The following is a 25,085-nucleotide window of genomic DNA, read 5'->3' on the forward strand; positions in this document are numbered from 1 at the left end:
CCCCCCTCGAGAAATCAAGTTTTTCCGACCTCTAGCTTACGTAGTTTTAGCAACCTCAGAAAGCCGCAAATAATGCTCAGAACAGCACCAAACTTAAGCAACAATACAAATAGAGTCCCCAGCACATAGTTCAAGGCATCAAACATCTGCTAGCTTAGCCTGATTTCTCATCACTCTCCTGCAGCAGCTTGCTCGTTCTGCAAAGCTAAATTTCACTTGATACAGACACAGTGCAGTTTAGCCACTACCTCATCTTTGCTGCTCGAAGTCTGTTAAAAATTACACAATTCCATTGAATAGCTTAATATTTTTATTTATGTATGATAAAATAAAATGTGTCACAAAGCCAGATTACCATTTTAACTCACTTTTGACCAAATGTGTAGAGACTTTGTAGTTTTGAGGAGCAGTCCCTATCCTTCTGAAATAATTCAACCTCAACAAACTTGCTACACTTACCAACTCTAGAAGGATGAATTGTGTGGGCATGTTGTATTAGAGCAGAAATGAAAACAAAACTGGGTCAGGAATCAAGTAAAGTGGGGGAAAAAAACAGAATAATTCAGGTTAAACATCATGAAACATTACACAAACACAAGAGAAGAGTGAGCTTCTGAACACGGACAAGAGAACACGAAAATGGAGATTTTTCTTATGAGGCGAAGTGATAAAGGCTCCGTGACGGCCAGGAACACTCTTAAGAGGCAGACATTTGCAACTGCTTTTATATGCATGTATGGATGAGAACCATATGTTTGAGGTGATGAGGACCCTGATAAAATATTCAAGTCCTAAGTTGGAGGTGAGGTCATATGAAAAATTCATCGAGTCATATTCCAAATTTAGATTTTCAGAATTGGGGAAAAACAAAAACAAACAGAAAACAGAGTGTATCAATCTCATCACCTCACGTGCACTCGAGCCTTTCACTCCACCAAAACGACCTTTTACTGTCAGAGCTGTTCACGGTGCCTGAGGGATATGGTATTTATCTTATCAGGTAAACAATCAACAACTGAACAAAACATTTTTTTCTTTGTAATTCATTTGGGAAAATTGGATTACAGTGATATTACACGACGGTCAGTATGAATGTAGATTTGTGAAGTTGCTTAGAAAATGACTAAACAATGAGCGAGAGACAGTTGTTGAATGAACTGTAATTGTTTAACCGTGTAATAACAACATCTGTGGTTCGATTCCAGCTGTGGATCTTTGTTGCACGTCGCCGTCACCGCTCAGATTAAAGAACAAAACTCTCAAAAACAATTTGAAGGAGGGAAAAAAAAAAAACCATAATATTCGTAGCAGCTAAAACACTTTTCTGGAAAGCGAAGCATGAAATACAGAATGCTCTTCTCAGTTTAAAGGGACTTTACGCCACAATTTGTCTGTATGTGAGCGGATTGTAACGTGACGTGAAAGCTGAAACCCTCCTCGTCTTTCTCTCACTCTCTCAGTTGCCTCTACAAGCCTGTGGACGATTTGTTTAAGTTGTTTGACTGTGATTTTTTTTTTTTGTGAAAGACTGGGATTGGATTTTCTCAGCTAACAGAGAGCAACAGTAACCAACGTTCGTTTTGAAATGGAGTCTGCCAACATAAAACTAACGACCGGCTTCCACAGAGCCCCTTTAATTAGATTTATGAATATTGACTGATGCAGGCTTCATTTATCTTAATCCTGTTAACGAATGAATGTTTCCTCTGAGCCTGCACACAACACTGACATAAACATAAAAAAAATGTGCAAATAACATACATTACTGTCCACTCAGAAATGCATTAAACGTTTGATATAACATTCTGACATATCTGTCATCCATTTCTCTGTTATTTCACACACACCTTGTATTTATCACGCTGCCGGTGAACCGTTGTGTAGATTGCTTGCTTGTCCTTTTGACTTTATGAAACTCAGCTGTGAAGTACAAAACACTTTGGATGCAAATGCTGACAGATGAATATTTAACGTGGTTATTTATAAAACATGGCAATGCACAACGCAGCGGAGCAGGTGAAGGAGAATCACTGTCAGTGTCCACAGAGCGTACAGCTGGCCGGTGGCAGGCCGCCACGGGGCCGACTAAAGACAGTTTACACTGAAGTAGGGCAGCTAACAATGTTATGTGCGCTGAAAATGTTCAGCCAATGGCGGCGAGTGACTAATGCTTACAGTCACATTTAGACTCTCAGCTGATGGCGTGTTGTTATCTTGCTCAAGGACACTCTGGCAGGACACACGGGCTTGTTTGTAGCGATTAAACCTTTTCTCACTGCAGTATTGTTAAGCTGACCGACATGCCTGTACGCCGCACTGTGCCGACAGTAAATCAATCCTGGAGGGAGAAGTAATAATAATTCCATCTTTCTTCCTGGTCACTTACAAGGCCCGCTAATCAAATTAGCCCTAATTGAATCTAATTTGATGTCATTCATTTGCTAACCAGCCAGGCGTTGCATTTCAACATCTGAGTGGAAGAGAATCATTCAGCTGGGATCACGAGGAGAGCCTTTGGATGTAAAGCGATGCAAAGTGCAACAAAAAAAAAGTTTGTAAAAAAATAAATTAATAATAATTATAAATGCATTATCATTCTTCAACACCTACTGCTGTGTTTTGTGCAGCAGGTAGGTGAGAGATTCGATGTGAGCTTTGTTTTCTCAGATACTGTGTTGTACCACATCTGTATCCAGCCCGCAGGCCCATGGGAGCCCCTGCTGGCCAACAGTACCACTGTTTGAAACAAGCAAATTCAAGAGGCTCTCCCGAAGGCCAAGGAAAATGGATATTGATCTGGAGCCATGACTAAATGGATTAAATTACAGAGCAGTGTTGGTAGCAGGGCAGCGGAGAGAATGAGACGAGATGGAGGAGGAGATAGAGAAGAGAAGAGAGAGACAAAAGAAAGGAGAGACAGGAGGTATTGAAGGAGTCGACCGAAGTATTTGCCTCGCGGACCGCTTTCTGTCTCTCCGACTCTTTTCATCGATAGCCCACCCAGCAGCCCGGTGCAATCACTCTCCCGAGCATCATCCTGGTCTTTATGCATTTATGAGCCAGTTGGCTTCGTAGGAATCGGCAGTCGGGGGGGATTATCACTTTCCATTCAACCAAGGCTATTGAGTGGTAAGAACGCCAACTGCATGTTGGGAGGAAAAGAATACGCACATCTTGAATACATAACCCCAGACGATCCTTCAGAGAGCGTGAATCTGGTCAGATCTGGTCGGCCCGGCAGCCGCGGTCAAACCTGTTTGGTGTAAACAGTTAATCAATCGGCAGTCCTCCTCAAGCTGCTCCTCTTCACGGCCTTGCTGATGGGCCCAGAGGGCTGCAGAGAATCTCTCTCTGAGCACCTCTCCTGTGAGACCTCCGAAGGTCTTGATATTCAGGACATTCACACGTTCACATGTATGACAGGAATATCAAAGAGGTGAGCGTGAACTGCACTGTAGAAACGAAAAGGTCACGTTGATTTCAAGGCAACAAAGGTCAATGTAACACATTTTCTGAGGCTCTGTCATTGATCCGGAACCTTTTCCACCAGCTCATATCACTACAATGTTGGTAGTATTTTCAGCAGAAGATTGGTAAACATATCCATTTTTTCTGCCCCCAGAGAAACACACTTTTTTTTGCCAGCAAAAATCAGCCAAATGACCAACTAACTGTTCGTGTACTGTGAAAACAGGCGGAAAAAACTGATTAAACTGTAAAACAAGGCATCACTGATCAAATATGAACCATGATCCAGTTCATTGTTTATTTCCCGCCTAAAATGTTTTTGAAAAAATAAATTTTAGTGTCCTATTTGGCTGCCTTACTGTTTCCTGTTTCAAAACAAGGAACCTAGAAATGTATCAGGTGGTTCAGAAGTGGCTCAAGAACAGGAGTTACTTTGGTGGAAAATGCAGCAAAAGAACAGGATCAGTCTTTAACGATGTCGCATCCATTTCAGAAGCTTGTTTCAGAGTCTGTAGAGAAGTGGGATGTGGTTGTTACCCTTCATCGTGGTTTACACGGTTTTCTTTTCAGTTAGAACACCATGACTTACTATCATCATATAACCTTCACTTAGGAAAACAATAAAACCAAATGATTAAACATGATGAGGTGAGTGAATTTTAGTGTCCAAACAGGAACTAGATCATGTAATTCATCTTGATTTGACTTTCAGATCTCTCCAGTTATGAGTTAATGATAGAATATGAGTTGATTTTACATAACTGATAGAGACTTTACAGTGTCAGCAACGTCTTCTATAAAATAAACATGGAGTGAACTTGTGTTTCCCATGTTTGACATGTAAAGATCACAGGTTTACAAAACATTTTTAACTTTTAATGAAATCAGCTTCAGGCAGCAAGTTATCAGGACGCGATCACTCGGGTTGAAGATTTGTTTGTTGGCACTTTCTCAGTTTACAGCTTGCAATCCCAAATAATAAGAATAAGAGCTATTGTTTATACAGTGTAGAGAACATACAACAGCAATAGCAACGACGGACTGACCCAAAAGGTCAGTTCTCCTGTAATCGTGTGTGAGTAACTGTTTTTCGGAAAGCCTAACTTTTCATCTAATCTACCGCTCAAAATATTCTGATCCAGCCCCACAGTGTCTGCCTGAGTAAGATTTATTATAATACATACAGTATACATCATGATGGAGGCTTATTTCCTCAACTCCTGAGCTCTAATCATAAACACTTCTCCCCACTCCACTTCATTCCCTTCAGGGCAACGCTCCACTTCGTGGACCAGATTGAATATTCATAAAGACTCTTCCGATTCTCAGATGACACACGGGCATTCGCCTATGCTCGACATATGCATAAAATGTGCATTAACATGGTTTTATTCCCGTGTCGCTGATGCGGAGAGTGGATGTTTATAGGACACTTAATGGAATCCATCCCTTGGAGTGGTCATCAGATTGCATGTAATCTGCCAGAGTCTCTTTGAAGATCACAATTTACAGCATGCATGACTGACAGCTACCAAAAGTTATCTGGTGCGCTCGACACACCACTGTAACAGTTCAGATCGCTGTCGCACCGCCTTCGTCCCAGTCTGCAAGTATATCAATTGGAAAACACGGCGTAAAGCATATGGCTATTGCCCCCAAAGAAATTTGGTTCTTTTTTAAATGTGGCCCAGAAATGTGCGAAACCATACAGTCACAAAAATGTCCTCTGGGAGTGTGAGATACAAAGAAATCTGACAGTCCATGGAAGCACATAATCAGTCACTGCACATCATTCCAGTGTCTTGGTTCTAATTGAAAAGCATTACGACTCCCTAGCTCCATCTGTTCAGACACTTCCATGATCATGGACAGATGTTTGCGATGGTGGATACAGGGGTTACGGTCCGGCCGAGTGGAGGACAGCGCTGCCGAGCTCTTGCGAGGCATTGCGGACACAAACGTCAGCCGAGATAATGATTCACTAACAGCCACAGATTCTTATGCAAGAGCTGTAATTCTTCAAACATGCTTCACTGAATAAACTAATGAGGGCTGGGTCAACTTCCTCACTTCACTCCCATTTTCAGCATCCGGCTGTTTTGAAATCTGCTTGTAATATGCAGCGTTTCAAGCGGACAAGGCTCTTCAACAGAAATGCAGTGGGCAGGACTCAGTGTATTTATCAAAGGGCTGACACACTTGACGAACACACTCACACCCTCGGGCAAAGAGAACATGTCGAATTCATTTAGGACAAGCCCAGGTGGCTGGGACTGGCCCAAATCAAGGACCTCTTTGCTGTCCAGTGACAAAAATAATGTTCTCAGTTTGTTTAAAATGGAGAATGATGTAAAACCTGAAAGCATCAACAAGGACATGTGAAGGTAAGATTATGCAGACATTAAGTTAATGTGTGCTCTTTTCTTATTATGATTCAACTGAAATTTAACTAGTTTTCTTCCTCTTGAAGCGAAAGCAAACCATTTCTTTTGAAAGATATTTTGGCAAGTTCAAGGGGAAAGATCATTGGTTGATCTACGGTATAGAAAACTAATCAGGTACTACTTTGATAATGGAATAATGTGAGAATTTGATGCCAAGGTTCCAACACCTTCTTCAAATGGGCACCTTGTAGTTTTGGAGGAAAAATTCAAACTCAGAAAACTGTTTGAAGATGGAAAGGTGGCGACGTCCAACAGATGTAGACACAAATGAAAAAAAGTATGGGGAAAAAAATTTAATTTCACTTCTGATTAAAATATCTTTCCCAAAACTACAAAGTGGACATTAAACATCAAATTCAAAAACTCAAAAGAAGAGTTATTTTAACTCAAGACATTATAAGACTGCTGCTACCACTGCCTATTCGAGCAGAGCCAGCCAGCTCTGGAGGAATAAACACCTGGAGTTGCATCAGACTGCCGACTTCCCTCCCGCTGTCCTGGAAGTTGTAGCAACAGGTGAGCAAATGAAATGCACCATTACCTTGAGAAACCTTCTGGATTTCTCTGGTTTGAACAGTGTTTGAAACATTTGGGACAATTTAACTAAACAACTTAACAAAACAGAACAGACATTTCAAATGAAGAATTCCTACATTTGATCATATCTTTCAACCCCATTTTTGAAAAATTTAAGGACCCAACATGTCATAGTTTGAGACACAGAACACAGTTAAAAGGTGAAAACTTTTTAAGGTAGCTCCAAAACTATAGGATGGGGTGTATATGCTTAAAGCTGCTCACTATACTGGACTTGCTACTCTTTGGCTGTAGCCGCTAGCTGCCGTTGGCCATGGAGCCAAGAGGCCCCATTAGTTGGTCGGAGCTTGCCAGTACTACAACCTTGGCTGATTCCAAGAGTCACAGCCGGCAATGGGGTTCATTCAACTGGCCTCCCACTGAACGCGACAGGGCACCAGACTGGGCCTGAACACAGCCTCCGAGACCGACAGATGCCAGTTTGAAGACAGGGGATACACTATGGAGGCAATTTAAAGCAGCTCTGACCGACTGTGGGGATGAGAAGACAAGACAGGCAGGGACAAGGAAGCCAAAAAGCAGAGGATGTTCTTTCCTGCAAATATACATATAAGAGTGGACAAGAATTAATTCTCCATTCCTCTCCTGTTAGTTTTGTTGCACCCAATGAGAGAAGTTAACCTGTTTTAATGGTAAATAAAGAGCTTCAACCAGACTAGAGGTTGAACCAGACAGAATAATTGAAGACACCCGTCTGTCAGTCCTTTAAAGACTTGAGAACTGGTTTTGTTGATATGGACCACAATCTGAGGGCAGCAGGTTTGAAATCACTGTTTTATTTATCAAAGCAATGCAATGAAAAACAACATAACGTGTAAAACCTAGAATAAAAGAAAAATATAGTAACAAATATTGTCAAATCAAACATCACTTTGAATGCTTGCTGAACAGTTTGTCAAAGTGAGATGAGATATTTTAATCTTGACAACAACAAAGGAGGACGTTAACAAAACATCTTTAAAAAGGGGGTCTAAAACTAATTCTGATGAGGTGAATTGGAATAAATACCACGACCCCGGCACAAAATGAAGTAATTACACAAAAATGTCATAATTACGGCAGGGACTTCCAGATCAAGGTTGAAGAGAAATAAACAGAATTTTAAAAAGGTCGTACTCATAAATTCGAGTGTTAAACCAAGTGTCCTCACTAGACAGAGTCTGTTCATGGCAACAAAGAGCGGAGAAAAATCCACTCGCTCTTATCTGTCTGGTCGCATCATGCCTGGCCTGACTGGCATCATCATCGGTCGAGGGTGACGCATCATGTGTGGTGGTCCTGGCATCATCTGCATGGGCCCTCCCATCGGCGGCCTCATGCCTCCTGAAAGTGACAGTGACAGGATACACAGCTTTATGTGCTGGATTGTGGCAACAGATATTAAATGTGACACTGGGAGGGGGGAAATATCTTAACCTTTTCTCTTTTAGTTTGCTGATTCTGTGCAAACTAGAGTTTGATCGGCTTAAGCCTGCAGCATATTGGGGCTGCAACTACGGATGATGTAAATGATTTTTTCACGACAATTCAATTCATGAAACACCAGAAAGTAGCACAAAATGTCCACAAGTTAGACTTACAATTAAGTCTAAAAACAAAGATGTTTTAAAGTACGATGATATAAAACAAAATAAATCTTGATGTTGTCATGTTAATGTTGATTTACTACTGAATTTATTAACTACATTAGAAAATGATCATTCATCTATGAGAGGGATGTGTTGGGTGGACAGATTATTCTGCATACCAGTAGAGGCCATCCTGCAATTTGATGATGATGATGATGATGATGATGATGATGATCATCATCATCATCATCATCATGCAATTTGATGATGATGATGATGATGATGATGATGATGATGATCATCATCATCATCATCATCATCATGCAATTTGATGATGATGATGATGATGATCATCATCATCATCATCATCATCATCATCATCATCATCATCATCATCATCATCAATAGCTATGCTTGTTTAATGTACTTTTGTTTGTAGTTTTAGAAACTAAGCAGCAGATCGAGCACTTTTTGTTTGAATGACAGGATTTGGATTTAAGAAGGTGACATGTCTATGTCAGGTGATGCACCAGGAGGGGATGTTTCTCCAGTGGAGCGAGAGAGAGGCAACATGATGATGTGTTTGCTTTTAAACTGGAAATATAAAATCATCCCCAAAATGCAAATCTTCCCTGGACAATGAACTTCTTGATTGCCAGAGTATAAGCCAACTGAACAAGTGGCCTTTTGTTGTCAGGTATATTTTTTGAAGAATCTCTTAAAAAAGGAAACAAATGTAGGCCAATATAAATGTTTTTTAAAAAAAACAAAGAAACCCTTTGTGGCCAATAGTATGCTTTGCTAAGAGCTGACCGAATTGAGGTGATAGAAACGGCTTTGCTTGCTCATTTTGTCTGAATAAAATTCATCTGCTGAACACATCCAGGTTGTGAAAGCACTTTTAAGCACATTAAAAACAACTTTGTTGTCAAAGAAAAGTGTTTCTTACCAGGTCCACCGGGCATCATTCCATGTGGTGGAGGCCCCATCATGGGCATCATAGGTGGACCTCCCATGGGGGGTGTTGGTAGCATTCCTGGACGAGGAGGACCGCCTGTATTATAAAACCAGGAAAATGTTAGTGTACAATTAACATTAAGACCGTCTAAAATGCACATGAATATGATATGCAAATGTTCTAAAATCTCAACATGATTACTTTGTAGGAAATATTTATTGCAGGACTGTTGCATTTTTTCAATGCACTTTTATCTAAGTGAACATAATAAACTAGTATTTTTCTACTGTTTTTAAACAATAAATCGACAGGCAGTACAATAGACATACTAAAGTCATCAAATAAATTAATAAATTCATTAATTCAAATTTAGCCACCAGTGATTTGGCCTCTATGGATCTCCATGTTTTGTAAAATTCACACATCAAAGGGGGGAAAGAAAGACCAACTTCATAAAATAGAAATTCAGCTTATCTGTATTCAGTAGACAGAGTGCAACTTAAATGTTTTGCTTCTTTATCAGCAGAACTCATCTGTAAAGTTGGTGAGTAAAATGTTACAACAAAGAGCAAGTGAGGAAAACACTAAATCTATAAAGTTTATTTCTATAGGTATCATGATCATGATAAGTCATTTTATGAGGATGCAGCCATTTAAATTAGTTGTTTGTTGGAAATTCTGTATGTATTTTATTTCAATTGTCCTTGATATGGAGCTAAATGCTCACAGTCATTCCTAATCTATCAGCCAGTGCCCATGTGACGGTCCTTAATCAAATTACTGCAGAGCTGAAAGATGATAGACTCACCTGGGGGAGGGCCACCGGGGAACGGTGTGGGAGGAATCTTTCCCTGTTGAAAGGCCGCCGCTGTTGGAAGAAAAGACAAAGTGTTAAGACATAAACAACCATACAAACATTTCATGGTGAGATTATGCACGCTTCTTGTGTTTGTAAAAAAATATTTGAGCCTCTTTCGTATTGTATGTGTGGAATGCAAGGAGTTTTTCTAACACTGTAGCATGGCAAAATAAATACTGTAGAGAAAAACTTGTGCTGCAGTGCTTCTGTCCACTCACCTGCAAAATTTTGACATGTTGAGAGGATGTGTGGACTAAGATCGTCATGTTGTTTTACAGACCAAATTCTGCGCTTCAGTAAATCCCTTCAGAAGTGGACAATACTACACTCTTGCCCCACATGGGCTTTGAATCTCTTATGTGGATTAGCTGCTTGTAATCTCAGAGGGGGCCCAAGTAAGCTGGTGTACATAGTGCAGTTTAAGCAAAGAGCTTGTTATCCCACACACCTGCATTAGCATGCCATGTATGTGGGCTATAAAAAAGGCTTCACTCAAACACCCGACAACAACCAAATAAATCACCATTAGTGATGTGATACTGCCACTAGAGGTCACTTTCATATTTGAGTTAAACTAACTGCCCACACAAGCCCAATCCTGCTTTACACACTGAAAAATATCTGTTTTTAAATTCTCAGTAATCTGAGTTATAGGGTATGTATAACAGAAACATGATTTGATTCAGTGGCAACATATCTCAACAAACAGAGTCCGTTAGATGGCTAAGACAATCATTTACTTACTTGTTTTATCGATGAGGCTCTGAGCCTGCTCCTCCATCCATTTCTGGTAGTAATCTTTCACATTTTCTTTGTGTTTTCGGCCGCTGCAGTGGGTCTTCCTCACTGAGGGCTGGAACAGAAAAATTGCAAGTTTGTGGGTATCTAACAGCAGCAGAATAAACCAAAGGCAAGAGTCGTTCATGCTTGTTTTTTCAACAATGTAATTAGGTACTTAGCACAAACACAACTTACCGAGTCGTGTGTAAGGTAGGTGTCACAGTAATCACAGTAAAACCTGTTAATATACAAAAGGATTGATGTTAGAACAAAAAAAATTGCAGGATTGTAGAAATGATCTGTCCCCAAACAGCGTAATTTACATTAAAGCTGGAGCATACATTAAGGAATTAATAAATCAGACTTGCTAGTGGGCTGTAAAACTAAAGAATCAAAAGACAGTTAATGCGATGAGTCCCCCAAAATAATGTGACAGTTAGTTTGACTTTTATTGCCTATCAATGCACATGCACATATGCATCCAGTAGTTTTATGTTTCAGAGGTGAAGGGATCCTGTTGGGAGGAACAGGGTAGAAATATATCATGCAGAAGTTATAAGATGTCATTTTGGGATGACCAACGCAGTTTTCTGTTGGGCAGGACATCTTAACAAGCAAAATATTTTTAAGTACATCCTACAAAGAGGTGTTTATTTCAGACATATGGTGAAATAAAACATGTGTCAAACTCTTTATTTCTATTAGCCGTCTTAGCTAAAACTCTGCAGCTGTAGCTACACTCACGACGTCCACCATGGAGGTAAACTCAAGTTACATCCAGTCACAAGCCTGATCCCCGGTTAACGTTACCAACTAATATCTAAAAACAGAATAACCACCTTACGGTTGGACTCCACGTGGATAAAGATAATACTACAATCCTAAACATACACTACAAATTAACTCATAATTTAAAATTAAGCAGCATTGTTTCGTCTTTGATAGATAAGCTAACTGTTACGTTTGCATCGAGGTTGGTTCCAGCAAATAGACGCAGCCCAAACAAAGCTCACCCCGTTCATTCTGGAAACAAACCGCTCAGTTTCATTTGTTTTTAAATGAAATGTATCGTCCTTCGCCACTTTATATAAATATGGACAACATTTAAGTTCTCTGTAAAGTGAAAATCATAGATTAAGCATTGATGAGAGATAATAGCAGAACTTACTTCGGCATGATCGGCAGCAGTGTCGGCACCTATCTCCGCCGAGAGCGCGATTCCGGTGTTCCCAATAAGTGTTCCCACCAGAACAAAAGGCCCACCCATAGAGGTTCCGCCTTATTTAAAGCAAAGGTTCTCTTTATTTTTTCCTGATTTTAGCCTAAATCAGACACGATAATCCATTCAGAAATAAGGTGCTGCACTAAAAGTTATTTTCGTAAGACAGTCTACCCAATTTTACATTTTAAATGCCAATCATTACGTGTTAAATGTGCATCATATTTCTGACTGTGACACAGATTTCAGTCAACCTTTGTTTGTATTCAACCTACTCTAAATATAATTTTCATGATTGTTTTAGTTCAACTTACTCAATGCTAATCTAAAGTGAAGCAAAGCATAACAAGCATACTTTGAGGGAAATTTGCAACCCCTCTAAGTGACATGTAAAATTCCTGCATTCATAAGTACAGAAGTACTGTCAGCCAAATGAGTAGAAAGTAGTAGAAATTCAAAAAAGATCATAAACTTTATTTATAAAGCATCTTTACAAAGTGATTTGACAAACAAGCAAAAGCAGGAAGCTCGAGAGGACAATATAACTGAATGAACAGCCAAACACAAGACAGCCAAGTCTAAGTTGAGGTAAAAGAAGAAAGCAGATCATGAAATGTAAAAATACAAACAGACAATTTGAGTAATTACAAGTAAAAGGAATTAAATCAATAAAAAAGGTAAGATCACAGAAAAAGAAAGAGAGAGAGGAAAAGTGATGCAAAAATAGAGATATTTAAAGGATAAAATCAATGAAGAATGACAGCATCACATGAGCGGAATTAAAAACAGATAAATAGACTAATAGCAGTAAAAGGGATAAAAAGGTAGACAGACGAAAGTTGGTTGGGGGGGGGTCTCCTCATGTAGGTCTTTACGAAGCTGAGGAATGGTCCCCATGACAGATTGCTGTGTTGCTGATGTATTAGCGTTCTAGTTGGTTAAACTCTAATTTACTTCTATATATGCTGTTTGGAAGTTTCACAAGATCTGTCAGTGTACTAATCCCTCTTTCAGAGTCAAAAGTAAGTATAGATGTCAAATAAATGTAGTAGAGTAGAGGCATACAGTAGGATAACATATCGGACAAGACCCTGGGAATGAAAGGACAGTAGCAACAAGTAGTAAGTGCTCTGTTTTGTTTTGCATATGGCAAGTAGGCTACACAAATTTAATCAGAATACCAAATGAATAAACAAGGAAAACAATCTGAGTTACAGTAGAAAATCCAAACCATTGTTAGAAAGAAAAAGTGTACAGGCAGAGCATTATTCTTATGTTTCAAGAAGACTTATATAATTTATACACTTCATCATTCATGCATGATGGTGGACCTGCAAGGTACCTGCACCAGTAACTAAAATACCTTCCTATTCTACTATTCACTTTCCTTGGCTTACCCTTCAGCTATGAGTCAGTGATACCTTAAATGATATGTTCACCCAAAAATGAAAATACAGTCATAATCTACATTCCGTGTGCCGATGGAGTTTTTTAGTCCACAAAACATTTTTGGAACTTCTCAGCAGCAAATTGGTGATTCCATGTTCTCCTAAATTAGTAAAGATTATGGAGACTTGTTTAAAAACTTCAAATGATATATGAAAAAAATAACAATACAGCTTGTCCAGCATAACTCAAGTCTCCAGAAGCTTGAAAACCCAAACTAACTCCCTTTTCTAAACAAGTTGCCAATGAGTTGATGATGGTTCTCATCCAGGTCATGGTAATTGCACTGGCAAGTGGGTGTGTTTCAGTTTCTTGAAGATATTTCACTTCTCATCTGAGAGGCTTCTTAAGTTCTAACTAACCGTTATGTTACCGTTAGTCATTATGGCCACTCGTGGATCGTTGACTTACCTTACATTCACATTTACATGTAAGGGCCTTCATGTGGGTTGCTTGGTCTAGGTGAGGCCAGGTGTGAATAAAAGGAAAAAAGAGAAGCAGAATTCACATTATATTGTCCAAATTTTATTATGGAGCGTAAAGTGTGGAAATCACTGTGACACACTGGAAAGATGACATTATCACATTACAGTAGCTGGAGTTTGGCCATGTCATAAAATCATCTGTCTCATTTTTTTAAAGAAAAATCATCCTACACACAGACATATGTCAGTCTATCTTTTGTGGCGCAGGATCAGCAGCTAACTAATAAAGAAAGTCCTGGTTCCAGACTCATTCAGTGTCAGATGATACAGTACTCCCTTTCAGTAAAGTTTTCCGCCAATTTCACACATAAACATCAGTTTGGTACACATGACATGTACTACTTGGTCTATGAAAACAGTTTTATAAGGTGTTCTGGGGCTCTTGAGGAGCTTTGTTGAGTATAAAAAGTAATTACTAGTTCAGGGGATTGGATTTTCAGCAGGCAGTCTGCAAGACAAAACAGAGGTGTGGTGTTTTGAGGATGGTTGTTAAGCTACCATGCTACAATGCAGTACTGAGTTGCCTCCCCAGGCAGCTTAACAACCATTCACACCTGGGCTCACCTAGCCCTTAGAAACCCCCATGAAGGCCATTTAAGTCAACAACCCACAAGTGATCTTAAGGACTCTGAAATGCAGAGCATTCAAGTGTCCTTAACTTTGTTCGTGGGGAAAGCTGCCACGTTATTTTACTGTGAAGCTCCAGAAATGTTTTTTGGACTATGAAACTTCACCTGACTGTCCATTGGTATTGGGGGGTGAGTAGATAATGACTGAATTTAACATTTTGGGTGAACTTAGCCTTTAAGTTTATCACCAGAAAAGTAAAGCTGATGAGAATCTACACGTATAATCGTGTTTTAATGATTTGATGTCAGCATTTATAATGTGACAATGATGAAAAGAAATGTATCCCAATATCAAACGTATGACATATTTGGGAGTGAGCCGCCAAAGCGGAAAACCTGGACTCATTGATAGACCAATGAAAAGATGGCTGCAAATAGCAACAGATGACGTCGACGCCCACTACATGATTGGTGTAGGTGACGCGCGGGCTGTTGCAACGTCAAACATCGTCCCTCTGGTCGTGCCATGCGCACTCACGGTTGTTGTTGTTGAGCTGGTTGTTATGGCTGGACAAGGCCTCGGAATAAACTGAGAGAGGACCCCCGTACCACCCCGTCTCTGCTGCGGGACACCCATGGAGGGCACGGACATGGACGTGGACGCGGAGCTCATGCAGAAGTTCAGCTGCATGGGCACCACGGACAAAGACGTCCTCATTTCGGAGTTTCAGAGGCTGCTGGGCTTCCAGCTCAACCCAGCCGGCTGCGCCTTCTTCCTGGACATGACCAACTGGTGAGTGCGGGGATGCGGGGGCCTGTTGTCGGACAGCAACCTGACGCTAACCTAGCTGTATAATTAGCTCGTTAGCATACTTAAAAAAACAAAACAAAACGCTGAAACAAAAATGGAGGCAGGCGCACGGAGTGCTGTTAAAAGTCGCGAGGCTCATTACATCATTCCGACACGGGAAATGGCAGTTAGGATAGTTAGCTAACTCCTCGCGATCATTTCAGGGGCAAACGGAAGTGAAACGGTAAAGTTTGTCCCAACCGCGGGGTTGCCTTAAGGTGAACCAACTGGAGGAGCAAAGAGCAAGGTAGCTAAGTGGCTAATGTAAGCAGAGTTAGCCCCCGGTGCAAGATCATCAGCCATATTACATAATAGTGTCCGGAGCCAATCCACACCACGCTCTTTGGGAAGACACAACTCGAGTCAAGCGCCAGCCACTTACTGTTAGTGTGATGACGTAACCAGTCGTGATCTATCAACTGCTGACAACAAGTGGTATCGACCAAGACGCCTCTCTCTCTTGTCATCCGCGCACAATCATGCTTTCACTTAATCAGCTGTTCACAATCACAATAGCCGTGATCAGAAGTGAGAATCAAGACAAACGAAGAAGATCACATGATCGTTATGGTCAAGTTTCATTACGGAGCGTAAAGTGTGGAAATCACCATGACACACTGAAAAGATGACATCATCACGTGACAGTAGCTGGAGTTTGGCCGGTTCTGTCGAGTTTCACAGGAATAAATGATGATCATAAATCATCAATCTCATACGTTTTTTTTTTTTTATTAAGCACAAGATCAGCAACTTACTAATACAGAAAGTCAGATGATGCAGTTCTCCTTCTCATAAAACGTTTTATGCATAAAAATAAGTTTGGTAGACATGACAAGAGCTGCTCAGCCTGTGAAAACAGTTGTATAAAGTATTCTCAGGCAATTGAAGAGCTTTATGAAGTTTAAAAAATAACTCGCTATATGTCGCTTCCAGCTGACCTTATTTAAGATATTTGTACAGCAATAGTTGGAGAACTTTTGTTTTGATTCCACTTGAATTGTGCCATGAATTGCGCATTTGGTGTTTGTGAATACAAAATATATTTTTCAAAGTCAGTAAAGTTGCAGTTTGACATAAAGAGTGAAATATCACCTATTTTTGTGCTAAACTGCCACGCGAACTACATCGCCTCACTCAACAAATGTCACCAAGACACCAAGAGGGCACAAAAAAGTATTGACCAAGGGTAAAATCCCAATAAATATTGATATTGACGACTACAGTTGGAAGGATAGTTTGTCAGTTCTGTGGAACCAGATCTGCAGTGTTTTTATTATAAGTTTTGGTGACCTTTCAGCGAGACATCACTGATGCGATTATTGGGTGTGTAGTTTTTACAATTACATATTTTCATAGTTGTGTATATTGACATAAGATTCAGTGTTTTGAGGTGACAAGTTCCTATCAGAACGATTGTTGCATCTTGCCCCTCTCCACCATGTTTTGCTTTTAACTTTGCTTTCAAGTGTGACCATTCGAAACGGCCATTAACATGTTGAACATGCTTTCAGATGTAGTTGGTAAATGTATTCTATGTTGTAGTTAATTTTGAGTGCACTGGCACCTAATCGTCAGGGGATCTTGGCCAGATATGGACTATTTCCCTTCGTTTTAAAATTGCTTTGCTTGGTTGTCCACCAGCTTTATCGCCAGGTGCAGCAAAACTGCTGGAATACCTCCTAAAATATCTGCAGTCTGCAGCATCTCTGCTCTTATAACCTGAAGGAAATGTTTAATCTCATAAAAGTGTATTTGAATAGGCCGTAATGATTTCCAAGAGCCCAAGCTTACATATTGAAATTGCTTATTTTATTTCCTCCAACACCCAAAGCACAATAATATTCAGTTTTCTGTCATATAAATGCATATTTAAAATTTTTAATACGTGAACATTTCTAACCATTTTCTACTCTGAAATTTGATAATTAATCAAACAATTGCTTCAGCTTCAGTATGAAGTGCTTTGCATACAAAATTAAATAAAAAGCACCGTTAGAAGTCAGTGTCGCAGTTTTCTCCCCTGTTTACTGTGTGTTGAGAAATTTCAGTGTTTTTCTCCAGATGTTCTGTTTTAAGATAGAATGTGACAAAGTTATAGTTACGTGATTTCTATTTTACAATGGATTTTTCTTGTAGTTGTCAGTGTCTTGTTGGTGGACTGTCACACTGGATCAATTTCTTGAGTGAGCTGATTACAAAAGCTGTCTGTTCGCAGGACCCATGACTCGTGAATTATGAAAAAGTAGAGTGAAGAACGAACAGTCTGCACCCAAAACAACTTATTGTTATGTTGTACATTTGTAAGCATTCATTCACAAATCTTGAATGAATGCTCCTGATAACACTGTGCTCTTCCTCTTGTGTCGGAACAGGAACCTGCAGGCTGCTATTGGTGCATATTATGACTTTGAAAGTCCTAACGTCAACACGCCTTCCATGTCCTTTGTTGAAGATGTGACAATTGGGGAAGGAGAGTCAGTTCCTCCAGATACACCATTCACAAAGACCTGGAGAATACAAAACACAGGTGTGCAGCATGTCACTACATTCACATGTTTAGCATTTGTTGCCTTTGTGAATCTGTACTGTCTGTCTGCCTGAGAAAATGTCAGTTACAACAGTTTTTCTGAATGCTCTCCTCTTTGTGCAGGTGCAGAGTCGTGGCCACCCGGGGTTACTCTCAAGTACATTGGTGGGGATCAGTTTGGGCACGTAAACACAGTTATAGTTAAGTCTCTAGACCCCCAGGAAATATCAGATGTCAGTGTGCAGATGAGAAGTCCTACAGCTCCCGGCATGTACCAGGGCCAGTGGAGGATGTGTACAGCCACCGGATTATTCTATGGAGGTAGGAAATCAACAATGTTGATGTATTTCTCATAAATTAATTGCTTATTGCTTTTTTTTTCTTAGCATTTTGGTTATCTTCTTTTTGTCACAGTTCCATTAAACTTATACTGAGGAAATTCTTTTAAATTTCAGTATTTTTCTGACTATTCATACATGACTCCTGGGTGCGACTAAACATCTTCATTGGTTACACTGAAACCTGCCAGCTGGGTGTTAAGATAGTTGTCTTTGAACAAATGTCAGCCTATTGACATTTTTTGTAAATTATTCTGTCAGTGTGTGATTATGTGATTTAATGTACGATTTATAATATAAGGGTCTGCCCAGGCCCAACATGAGCGGTGATCCACCTCTCCTCAACCTAAAATGCCTTATCTGCTGTGATCCCTCTGGCAATTTTGCCAATGGCGTTTTGCAGGAGGAGAAGATGAGGGAGTTAGGCAGCGGCTGGATGTGGTTGGGGAGGCAACATGACCAGATAATCATAGCTTATGAAGGAAATTTTGGAGGTGTGATTTCATATATACGAGATGTAGGCTTTATAATAAGGTTAGCGCAATTTCTCGTTGCTTGTGTTGGGATTGAAATGAAGAAAAAAACATTTATCTGCACAATTATTTGTGTTTTAAAGTCATTCACATAATCTGTTAAGAAATGTCATTAAAATGTACTATTGGTTGCACATTAAGAAGTTAGGCACACCAGTGTAACAGTATTAAAAGTTAGTCTGGAGGTTGTTTTACAATGACAGACTGGTAGGTTGACATTTGCTTCTTTTCTCCACAGATGTAATCTGGGTGATTCTTAGTGTAGAAGTTGGAGGTCTCCTCGGCGTGACCCAGCAGCTGTCTTCGTTCGAGACAGAATTCAACACCCAACCCCAACGCAACGTGCAGGGAGACTTCAACCCTTTCGCCTCGCCACAGAAGAACAAGCATGACACCACTGACAACAGCTTCAGAGATCCCGGCGGAGCCTGGGAACGTACACAAGAGCCAATCCAGCAAGATCAAAATGGACTGTCTCATAATGCTGTAAATAGAGCGTCAAATGGTCTCCAAACCAATCTTTCTGTGGTGACTTATGGTCAGGTATGTATGAATCAAATCTCTGGTTTCGCACTTCTCAAAGTTACAACTTTAAGCCCACAACGCAGTTCTTCTTTCACTACATTCATAAAGTTATCTTATATCTGAAAGCAGCCCATGTGAATAATTGATTGTGAGCAGGCATTTCCATGACAGTGCCCACATCTATACTATCTGGTGTCAATTATATGCTCAGTTTTATACACATGTGCCCTGGTGTGGCTTCTGTAAAGGAGAGATGTACAAAGAAGAAAAACAGTGTTGATGTTATGTCAAAGACATGCTATACAATCTAGCTAGCCCTGGCTCGTCCTGCCTAATGATGCTATTCTGTATAGCACAAGGTGAGTCTGATAGCTCCCAGAGGTTTACTTGGTAGTTGTAAAAACAGTGCATTTGCTAGTGTAATTAGTAAAGAAAAAAAACATACACACTTTCCACACTAAACAGAAAAATAAAACTGTCTGCATTAAAGTTTTCCTCTTTTACGAAACATAAAAAAACACCTGATTCAAATTTGACATAAACAAAATAAAAACCACAGTTTGGTAGAATGAGATGGTGCCACTTATGCCGAACTCTATCATCCCCGCTGTCGTTTCATGCCATCTTCTTGTCCTTGGAGCAATAGTTCTGGTCAGAGCTGCTGTAAATCACCTCCTTACTTGGACCCCCCACCCCCTTTCAAAATGGCATCTTGCAGTCTCAGAGGTTGTGTTCTGTCCCTGTCTGGTGTCCAGCTGTGTTCTCTGGGAGGTGGCTTTGGCCAGCTGAGCTGAGTCCTGTTGACAGTAGTGACTCCACTGTCACTGGAGGTTGCAGACTGAGTCAGCTAATATGTCCTTTCTTTCAGCTCTTTGGTCAGGCCAAGTGTCATAAAGTAGCCTCGCTAGTAGTGCCCAAGTATAGATGTTTTCTCTCATAGTTTTTCTGATGCGTTATGATCATTAGAGTCTGATAAGTCTTATTACCGTGGCTACAGAATTAAGTTTTAAAATTAATATCAAAGATGATATTAATGTACTATGACTGGCTATGATGATGAGGTATGTGGAAACAACCACGTGAGTATTTGTTCTATTAGTTTGTGCATTGCTTATATAGAGTGCGGCATTGTTGACCTGTTTTTGTTGGCTAACCCTTTCTCTTGACAAAAAGTCTATGGGAGTTTTGTATTGGATTTTGAATTATTGCAGAAAACAAGCTCTGTTTATGATACCTTCACATTTTGTTCAGATAATTGCTTTTTGTTTGTTTGTTTGTTTGTTTGCTGTTTTTTTACACAAAAATGAAACCATCAGAAGTAAAAGCTAACATTAGGCTGTACTAGTGCTGGGCAGTATGACCAAAAATGTATATCATAGTCTTTTGTCTTTCAAATAAAAGCTTTACATTACACCCCCGGGGGGTTTTAATTTGAAAGTAGCAACCATTAGTAGCTTGCCGCTACAACAACAAGCTGACAGCTACAGAGACTGAGGAGATGCTTGCATCTGCCGGATCTCAGTGGCCTTCCAGTTGCTCATCTTGACATCTGCGGATGAAGTAATGAACTGCAATGTCTATCCTAGCCATCTTCTCTGTATCGTAACACCAGAGCACTACTGTTGACCCTCACCGAGCTACGCAGTCACACCATGCCTGTTTAGAAGCGCAACTGAACTGAATTCCCCGCTTGTTAAGTTAGAGTTAGAATAGCTTGTAACTAACTAGTGAGTAGAGTCTCCTGTTTTACGTGATGACCTTTAACATCTTCGTCACCTTCTGTAGTCTTGTTTAGCCACTTGTTAGCAGATGCCTTATTATTTAAACGTTGAGTATTTACTGGTGCATTTTCAGTCATAGAAGGAAAGGTATAAATATAATAAGCTTATGCTAACCACAGACCTTATTTCAGGCATTTAACTGAAAACCCCATTGACTCTGAGTTAAGGCAACTGGAAGTACAGCAATGCTCACTCATTTCCAGTTCTTAGGATGCATTCCTGCAGAATGTATTTCCTAATTCGCTGTGACATGCATGAAAAAAGCCACACACCTATCTTAAAGTTTGTGGTCTCTATTGAGGGGAAACTCCTGTTATCACTGGTGAGTCGACATGATTGGATCACCATAATCTCCCCAGGGGGGCCGGGGGGGGGCACATTAGCGTTTTAGAGCAGTATCACTTCACACCTCTCATAGCTGAGCCCTCCTCGAGTTTTGGCTCATGGCCTCTCCTGGGCGGTTTAACTGGACTGATGAGAACCACATTTAAATGAGGCATTAATTCAAACGGAAGTTGACTCCTACATGGAATGCAGGTTTTGTTACTGCCCTAAAACTGCAAAAGATAATCTTTGCAGCTTGCAGCATACAGACACTGACGTTTTAAATCGATGCACCGACTTTGTTCGAATGGTTAAACAGTTTACTTCCAGTTTCACACAGGAAAAAACATAAACTGTTTACGACTGTAACCTCCTTTCTCTTGTTATTTCCAGGGTATTCATGGACCCTATCCATTTGGACAGAGCTAGAATGACAAAGACCCCCCCCCCCCCCCAATAGTGGATGATGACCTTAACACCCTGGGAGTCCTTAAACGCAGAGGAGTCGGAGGGGGGAGGAACAGTTGTTTTATATTGACTCATGACAACCCTCTCCCCAGCCTCATGGCCCTTTCCACAGAAACACAAACTACAGTGGGATGACGGATTACATCCCATCTGACATCAACACCCGGATTCGCATGTGTGAATGCTTCATTTAAGAGTGCTATAAACCCTTGAAAAATGGATACACACGAGTATTTTTATTTTCCACCGTAAAACACGGCTAATTAAAGGGAAAACCAACCCTAAACGATTTGCATACAATCTGATAATCCCGTGAGTCAATCTCATACTTTAGTCTGTCTCCTTGGGGTTCCTACACAGGTCTGTAAATGTTAGAAAACTGCAGGGACAGTTAATTGTCATAGTAGATCATTTTGAGGTGTGTTCTAAAGAGACTGTAAAATATTTTGTACTACAAGTGTGTGTGTGTGGATTGTTTGTAGTTCTCTAGGGGAGAATCATAAACCAGTTCAACACACAAACATGGTGAATGATTTGAGATGTTAAACAAGTTTGAAGTAATTAACAGAACTGCTCTAAGTTCATGGTTAGATCTGGACAATAGAGACAGGAGAGATCATTCACATCATGGAGCTATATAAAATGGTTGTGAGTTCAAGATTTGGATTTCTGAAGGTAAACAAATATGGCATCATATCTGTTAAATTCTCCATGAACGTCTGAATTTGGCTGTCATGAAGCATCCACAGCCGCTGGGTTTCTGGACTCTTTGATATTATTCGACACCAGGATGGAACTGCAGAGAAGTTTGAGTTTTCCTGCTTCAATTACAAACTAAGATTGTGACATGAACACTTTTTTTTTTAAACATGGGAAACATAACTATAATTACTCAAGTGTGCTAAACTTTAAAGATATTTCGAGAACAAATAATCGGTCTGGTCTGGTTTTGGACCTTCTTTGAACCCAGGCTGCTGTGCCAGGTCAGATAACACTAGAACTTAATCATGACATTTAATTTATTTTGACAGTTGATGAAGACAGAAGATGAAAGAAGTCAAAACTCTTATTCCAGTGTTTTAAACGCTATTATTTTCAAATCTATTTACTCTCCTATGACAGTCACCTGAATATCTTTTGGGTTCTTCAGAACCACATTGAACACCACATACTCAAATTCAAACTTGGTCAAAGATCGTAGCAAATATCATCCAGTTTTCTAAAGAGAATATGAGTCACTCCTGTGTAGGAACCCTGTCTCTCCCAAAGATAAAATCCAGAGAACCAAGACACTAATCTGTTCAGTCGTCAAACCACACCGACTGCAGGCTCTGACTGCACGAGACGTGTGTTTTCTTTTTAGGGTGGGTTTTCGCTTTAAATAGATGCTGAAGTGCGAAAAAGGATGCGAGTGAGTTTGAGCAAATGAGGCGAGAGGAAGGGTTGAAAAAGCCATCTAAATCTATTTTGCCTGACGAGTGAGTGTATTTTCTGAGACCATGTCTACGGTATGTGTTCTAGACGTACGAGTGTGTCTGTGTGTGTGTGGGTGTGTGCGCATGTATGTCATGGTTTCTCTTTGGATTTAACTGACATAAAATGGTGTATACTACTTGGGCAAAGGATGACATGTCTATTTACATTCACATCACTATCGAGAGAGCTCTGCTGGGTGTGCGCCGCTGAAGTATTGTTGAGTGTTTCTGCACCATTTGGAAGAACTGACTCACTAATTGCCCTGTTGTTATTTATTTGCTGTCTTACTGTGCACTGCAGATACAAAAAAAAGTCCTATTTACAACCAGCAGGTGGTGCTAAAAATCAATGACCAACTTTAACTTGACTTGACATCATGTTGAGTGAAGGAAAAAAGATGTAAGTTGAGGTTTCTAGTAAGACTGTTTGTTTGAATATGAAAATTAATGGTTTGCATCAGGATTAGCACTGATGTTCTGTTACTGCTATTTGCACAACGCTGTCCACCACCCTCTGAGGAGGAAATGTGGTGATTTCTTTGGCTGATTGTGGATCGTGATACCAGCATTTTCTGGAAGGTTTTTATTGAATTGTTTTGCTTTTCTGCTCTCCCCTCGAGGGTCATGTTATTCACAGGTTTGTTTTCATGGTATTTTTGTAACCACATTTTTTTTTTCTAACATCAACTCCATCACTGCATCAATGTCTGATCTTAAAAATGAAGATTGATTTTTAATGAGGTTTACTGCAAATAAGTTACACGGTCTGTCTGTTATCACATCTGAATTTTGCTTCAGCTTTCAGCAGGTTTCTTCATGTATTTTGGGCCTTAAATAAAATGGTAGACGTTGATTGAAATGGGATATATTTCATTAAAAAAAGCCTTTTCTGAGGGTGGTTTTAATTGATCAAACTTCCCCTGGTTGCGATTATGAGCATCTAAATGTTACTGATGATCATGTGTTCCCGTTTGTAAAATTCACCAGCATTCTGTGTCGCATCGCTGCTGTTATTTGTACTGAGAGTCCTCCTCCCAAACAGTATACACTGTTCTGCATCGCCTCTTTTAGTCACGTCAGTCTTTTTTTTTTTTCCTCTTTGTGTGTGTGTGGGTGGGTGGGGGGGGTTCCTTCTTGTGAGCTTGCTTGCGTGTGTGTGTGTGTGTGTGAAAGAGACAGATGGTGAGAAATCGGAATATGGCTGGATTCATTCTCTAGTTTTAGTTTGTGACTATGTACGGATCTGAGATGGGTGGCTGGCATGGTGTGTGGATGAGATGAAAGTTTACATAGTCCTAAAATAGCACATTTATCTGAAGAGAAACTGTCAAAATAAAGCTTTTTTTTTCCTGTATCTATAATTAAGCATTTGTATGATTAAATTAACACTGAAACAATGAGTAAGTAGTCTTTTATTTTTATTTTTTTTGAGGGGTTAATACCAGTCATGCTCATTATTTTTCTGTATTTTACTTCCTCCACCACTTCGACCTGAAGTTAGAGCCACTGTCATGTAATCGTGAAGCTGCGGTTCGGTCGGTTTCGGGGTCGACATGGACCCGAGGATGATCAGAGTAGATTGGTAGCTAAAGGTCACTGCGACCTCACGATAACTCAAGAAGTCGTACACTAATTATGACGAAAGTTCACGCGAATGTCTCGTGGAATAAAATGAAGTGATGACATTTATATCCAAAATGTCAAAGGTCAGCCTCACTGTAACAGAATGTTCTGCACCACACTATTCTTGCAACTACTGAACTCCAGGAGGGGACACAGTGTTGTATTTGACATTTAATTGGATACATAATCAGTGACACTAATCATGATTGTATAGATCAGGGCCGCCCAAAGTGGAGCCTTGCAGGCCA

General features: G+C 40.1%; 2 protein-coding genes across 2 annotated transcripts; one reads left to right on the forward strand and one right to left on the reverse strand.

Annotated features, from left to right (window-relative positions):
- Window positions 1-7,265: 7,265 nt before the first annotated feature.
- snrpc (small nuclear ribonucleoprotein polypeptide C) lies at window positions 7,266-11,957 on the reverse strand. The gene is made up of 6 exons (XM_037100879.1): window positions 11,843-11,957; window positions 10,870-10,912; window positions 10,639-10,747; window positions 9,844-9,903; window positions 9,027-9,131; window positions 7,266-7,832 (listed from the first exon to the last, which is right to left on the reverse strand). Exons 1-6 carry the CDS (start codon window positions 11,848-11,850, stop codon window positions 7,711-7,713), a joined length of 447 nt encoding a protein of 148 aa, XP_036956774.1. The 5' UTR covers window positions 11,851-11,957; the 3' UTR covers window positions 7,266-7,710.
- Window positions 11,958-13,819: 1,862 nt separating this feature from the next.
- ilrun (inflammation and lipid regulator with UBA-like and NBR1-like domains) lies at window positions 13,820-24,277 on the forward strand. Its single transcript, XM_037100878.1, has 5 exons — window positions 13,820-15,186; window positions 17,616-17,770; window positions 17,894-18,091; window positions 18,880-19,184; window positions 21,665-24,277. The coding sequence occupies exons 1-5, from the start codon at window positions 15,029-15,031 to the stop codon at window positions 21,698-21,700; spliced, it is 852 nt and encodes a 283-aa protein (XP_036956773.1). The 5' UTR covers window positions 13,820-15,028; the 3' UTR covers window positions 21,701-24,277.
- Window positions 24,278-25,085: the final 808 nt, after the last annotated feature.

Source organism: Acanthopagrus latus, chromosome 6 (genome assembly GCF_904848185.1).
Source record: "Acanthopagrus latus isolate v.2019 chromosome 6, fAcaLat1.1, whole genome shotgun sequence".
NCBI lineage: Eukaryota > Metazoa > Chordata > Actinopteri > Spariformes > Sparidae > Acanthopagrus > Acanthopagrus latus.

Excerpts from the sequence above, each read along its gene's own strand:
- snrpc (XM_037100879.1), bottom strand. Across the intron at positions 10,748-10,869 it reads CCTACCTTACACACGACTCG|CCCTCAGTGAGGAAGACCCA; the intron begins GTAAGTTGTGTT and ends TTTCTGTTCCAG. Across the intron at positions 9,132-9,843 it reads CCCCGGTGGCCCTCCCCCAG|GCGGTCCTCCTCGTCCAGGA; the intron begins GTGAGTCTATCA and ends TTTATAATACAG.
- ilrun (XM_037100878.1), top strand. The coding sequence starts at position 15,029 with ATGGAGGGCACGGACATGGACGTGGACGCGGAGCTCATGCAGAAGTTC. Across the intron at positions 17,771-17,893 it reads CTGGAGAATACAAAACACAG|GTGCAGAGTCGTGGCCACCC; the intron begins GTGTGCAGCATG and ends CTCTTTGTGCAG. Across the intron at positions 18,092-18,879 it reads CACCGGATTATTCTATGGAG|ATGTAATCTGGGTGATTCTT; the intron begins GTAGGAAATCAA and ends TTTTCTCCACAG.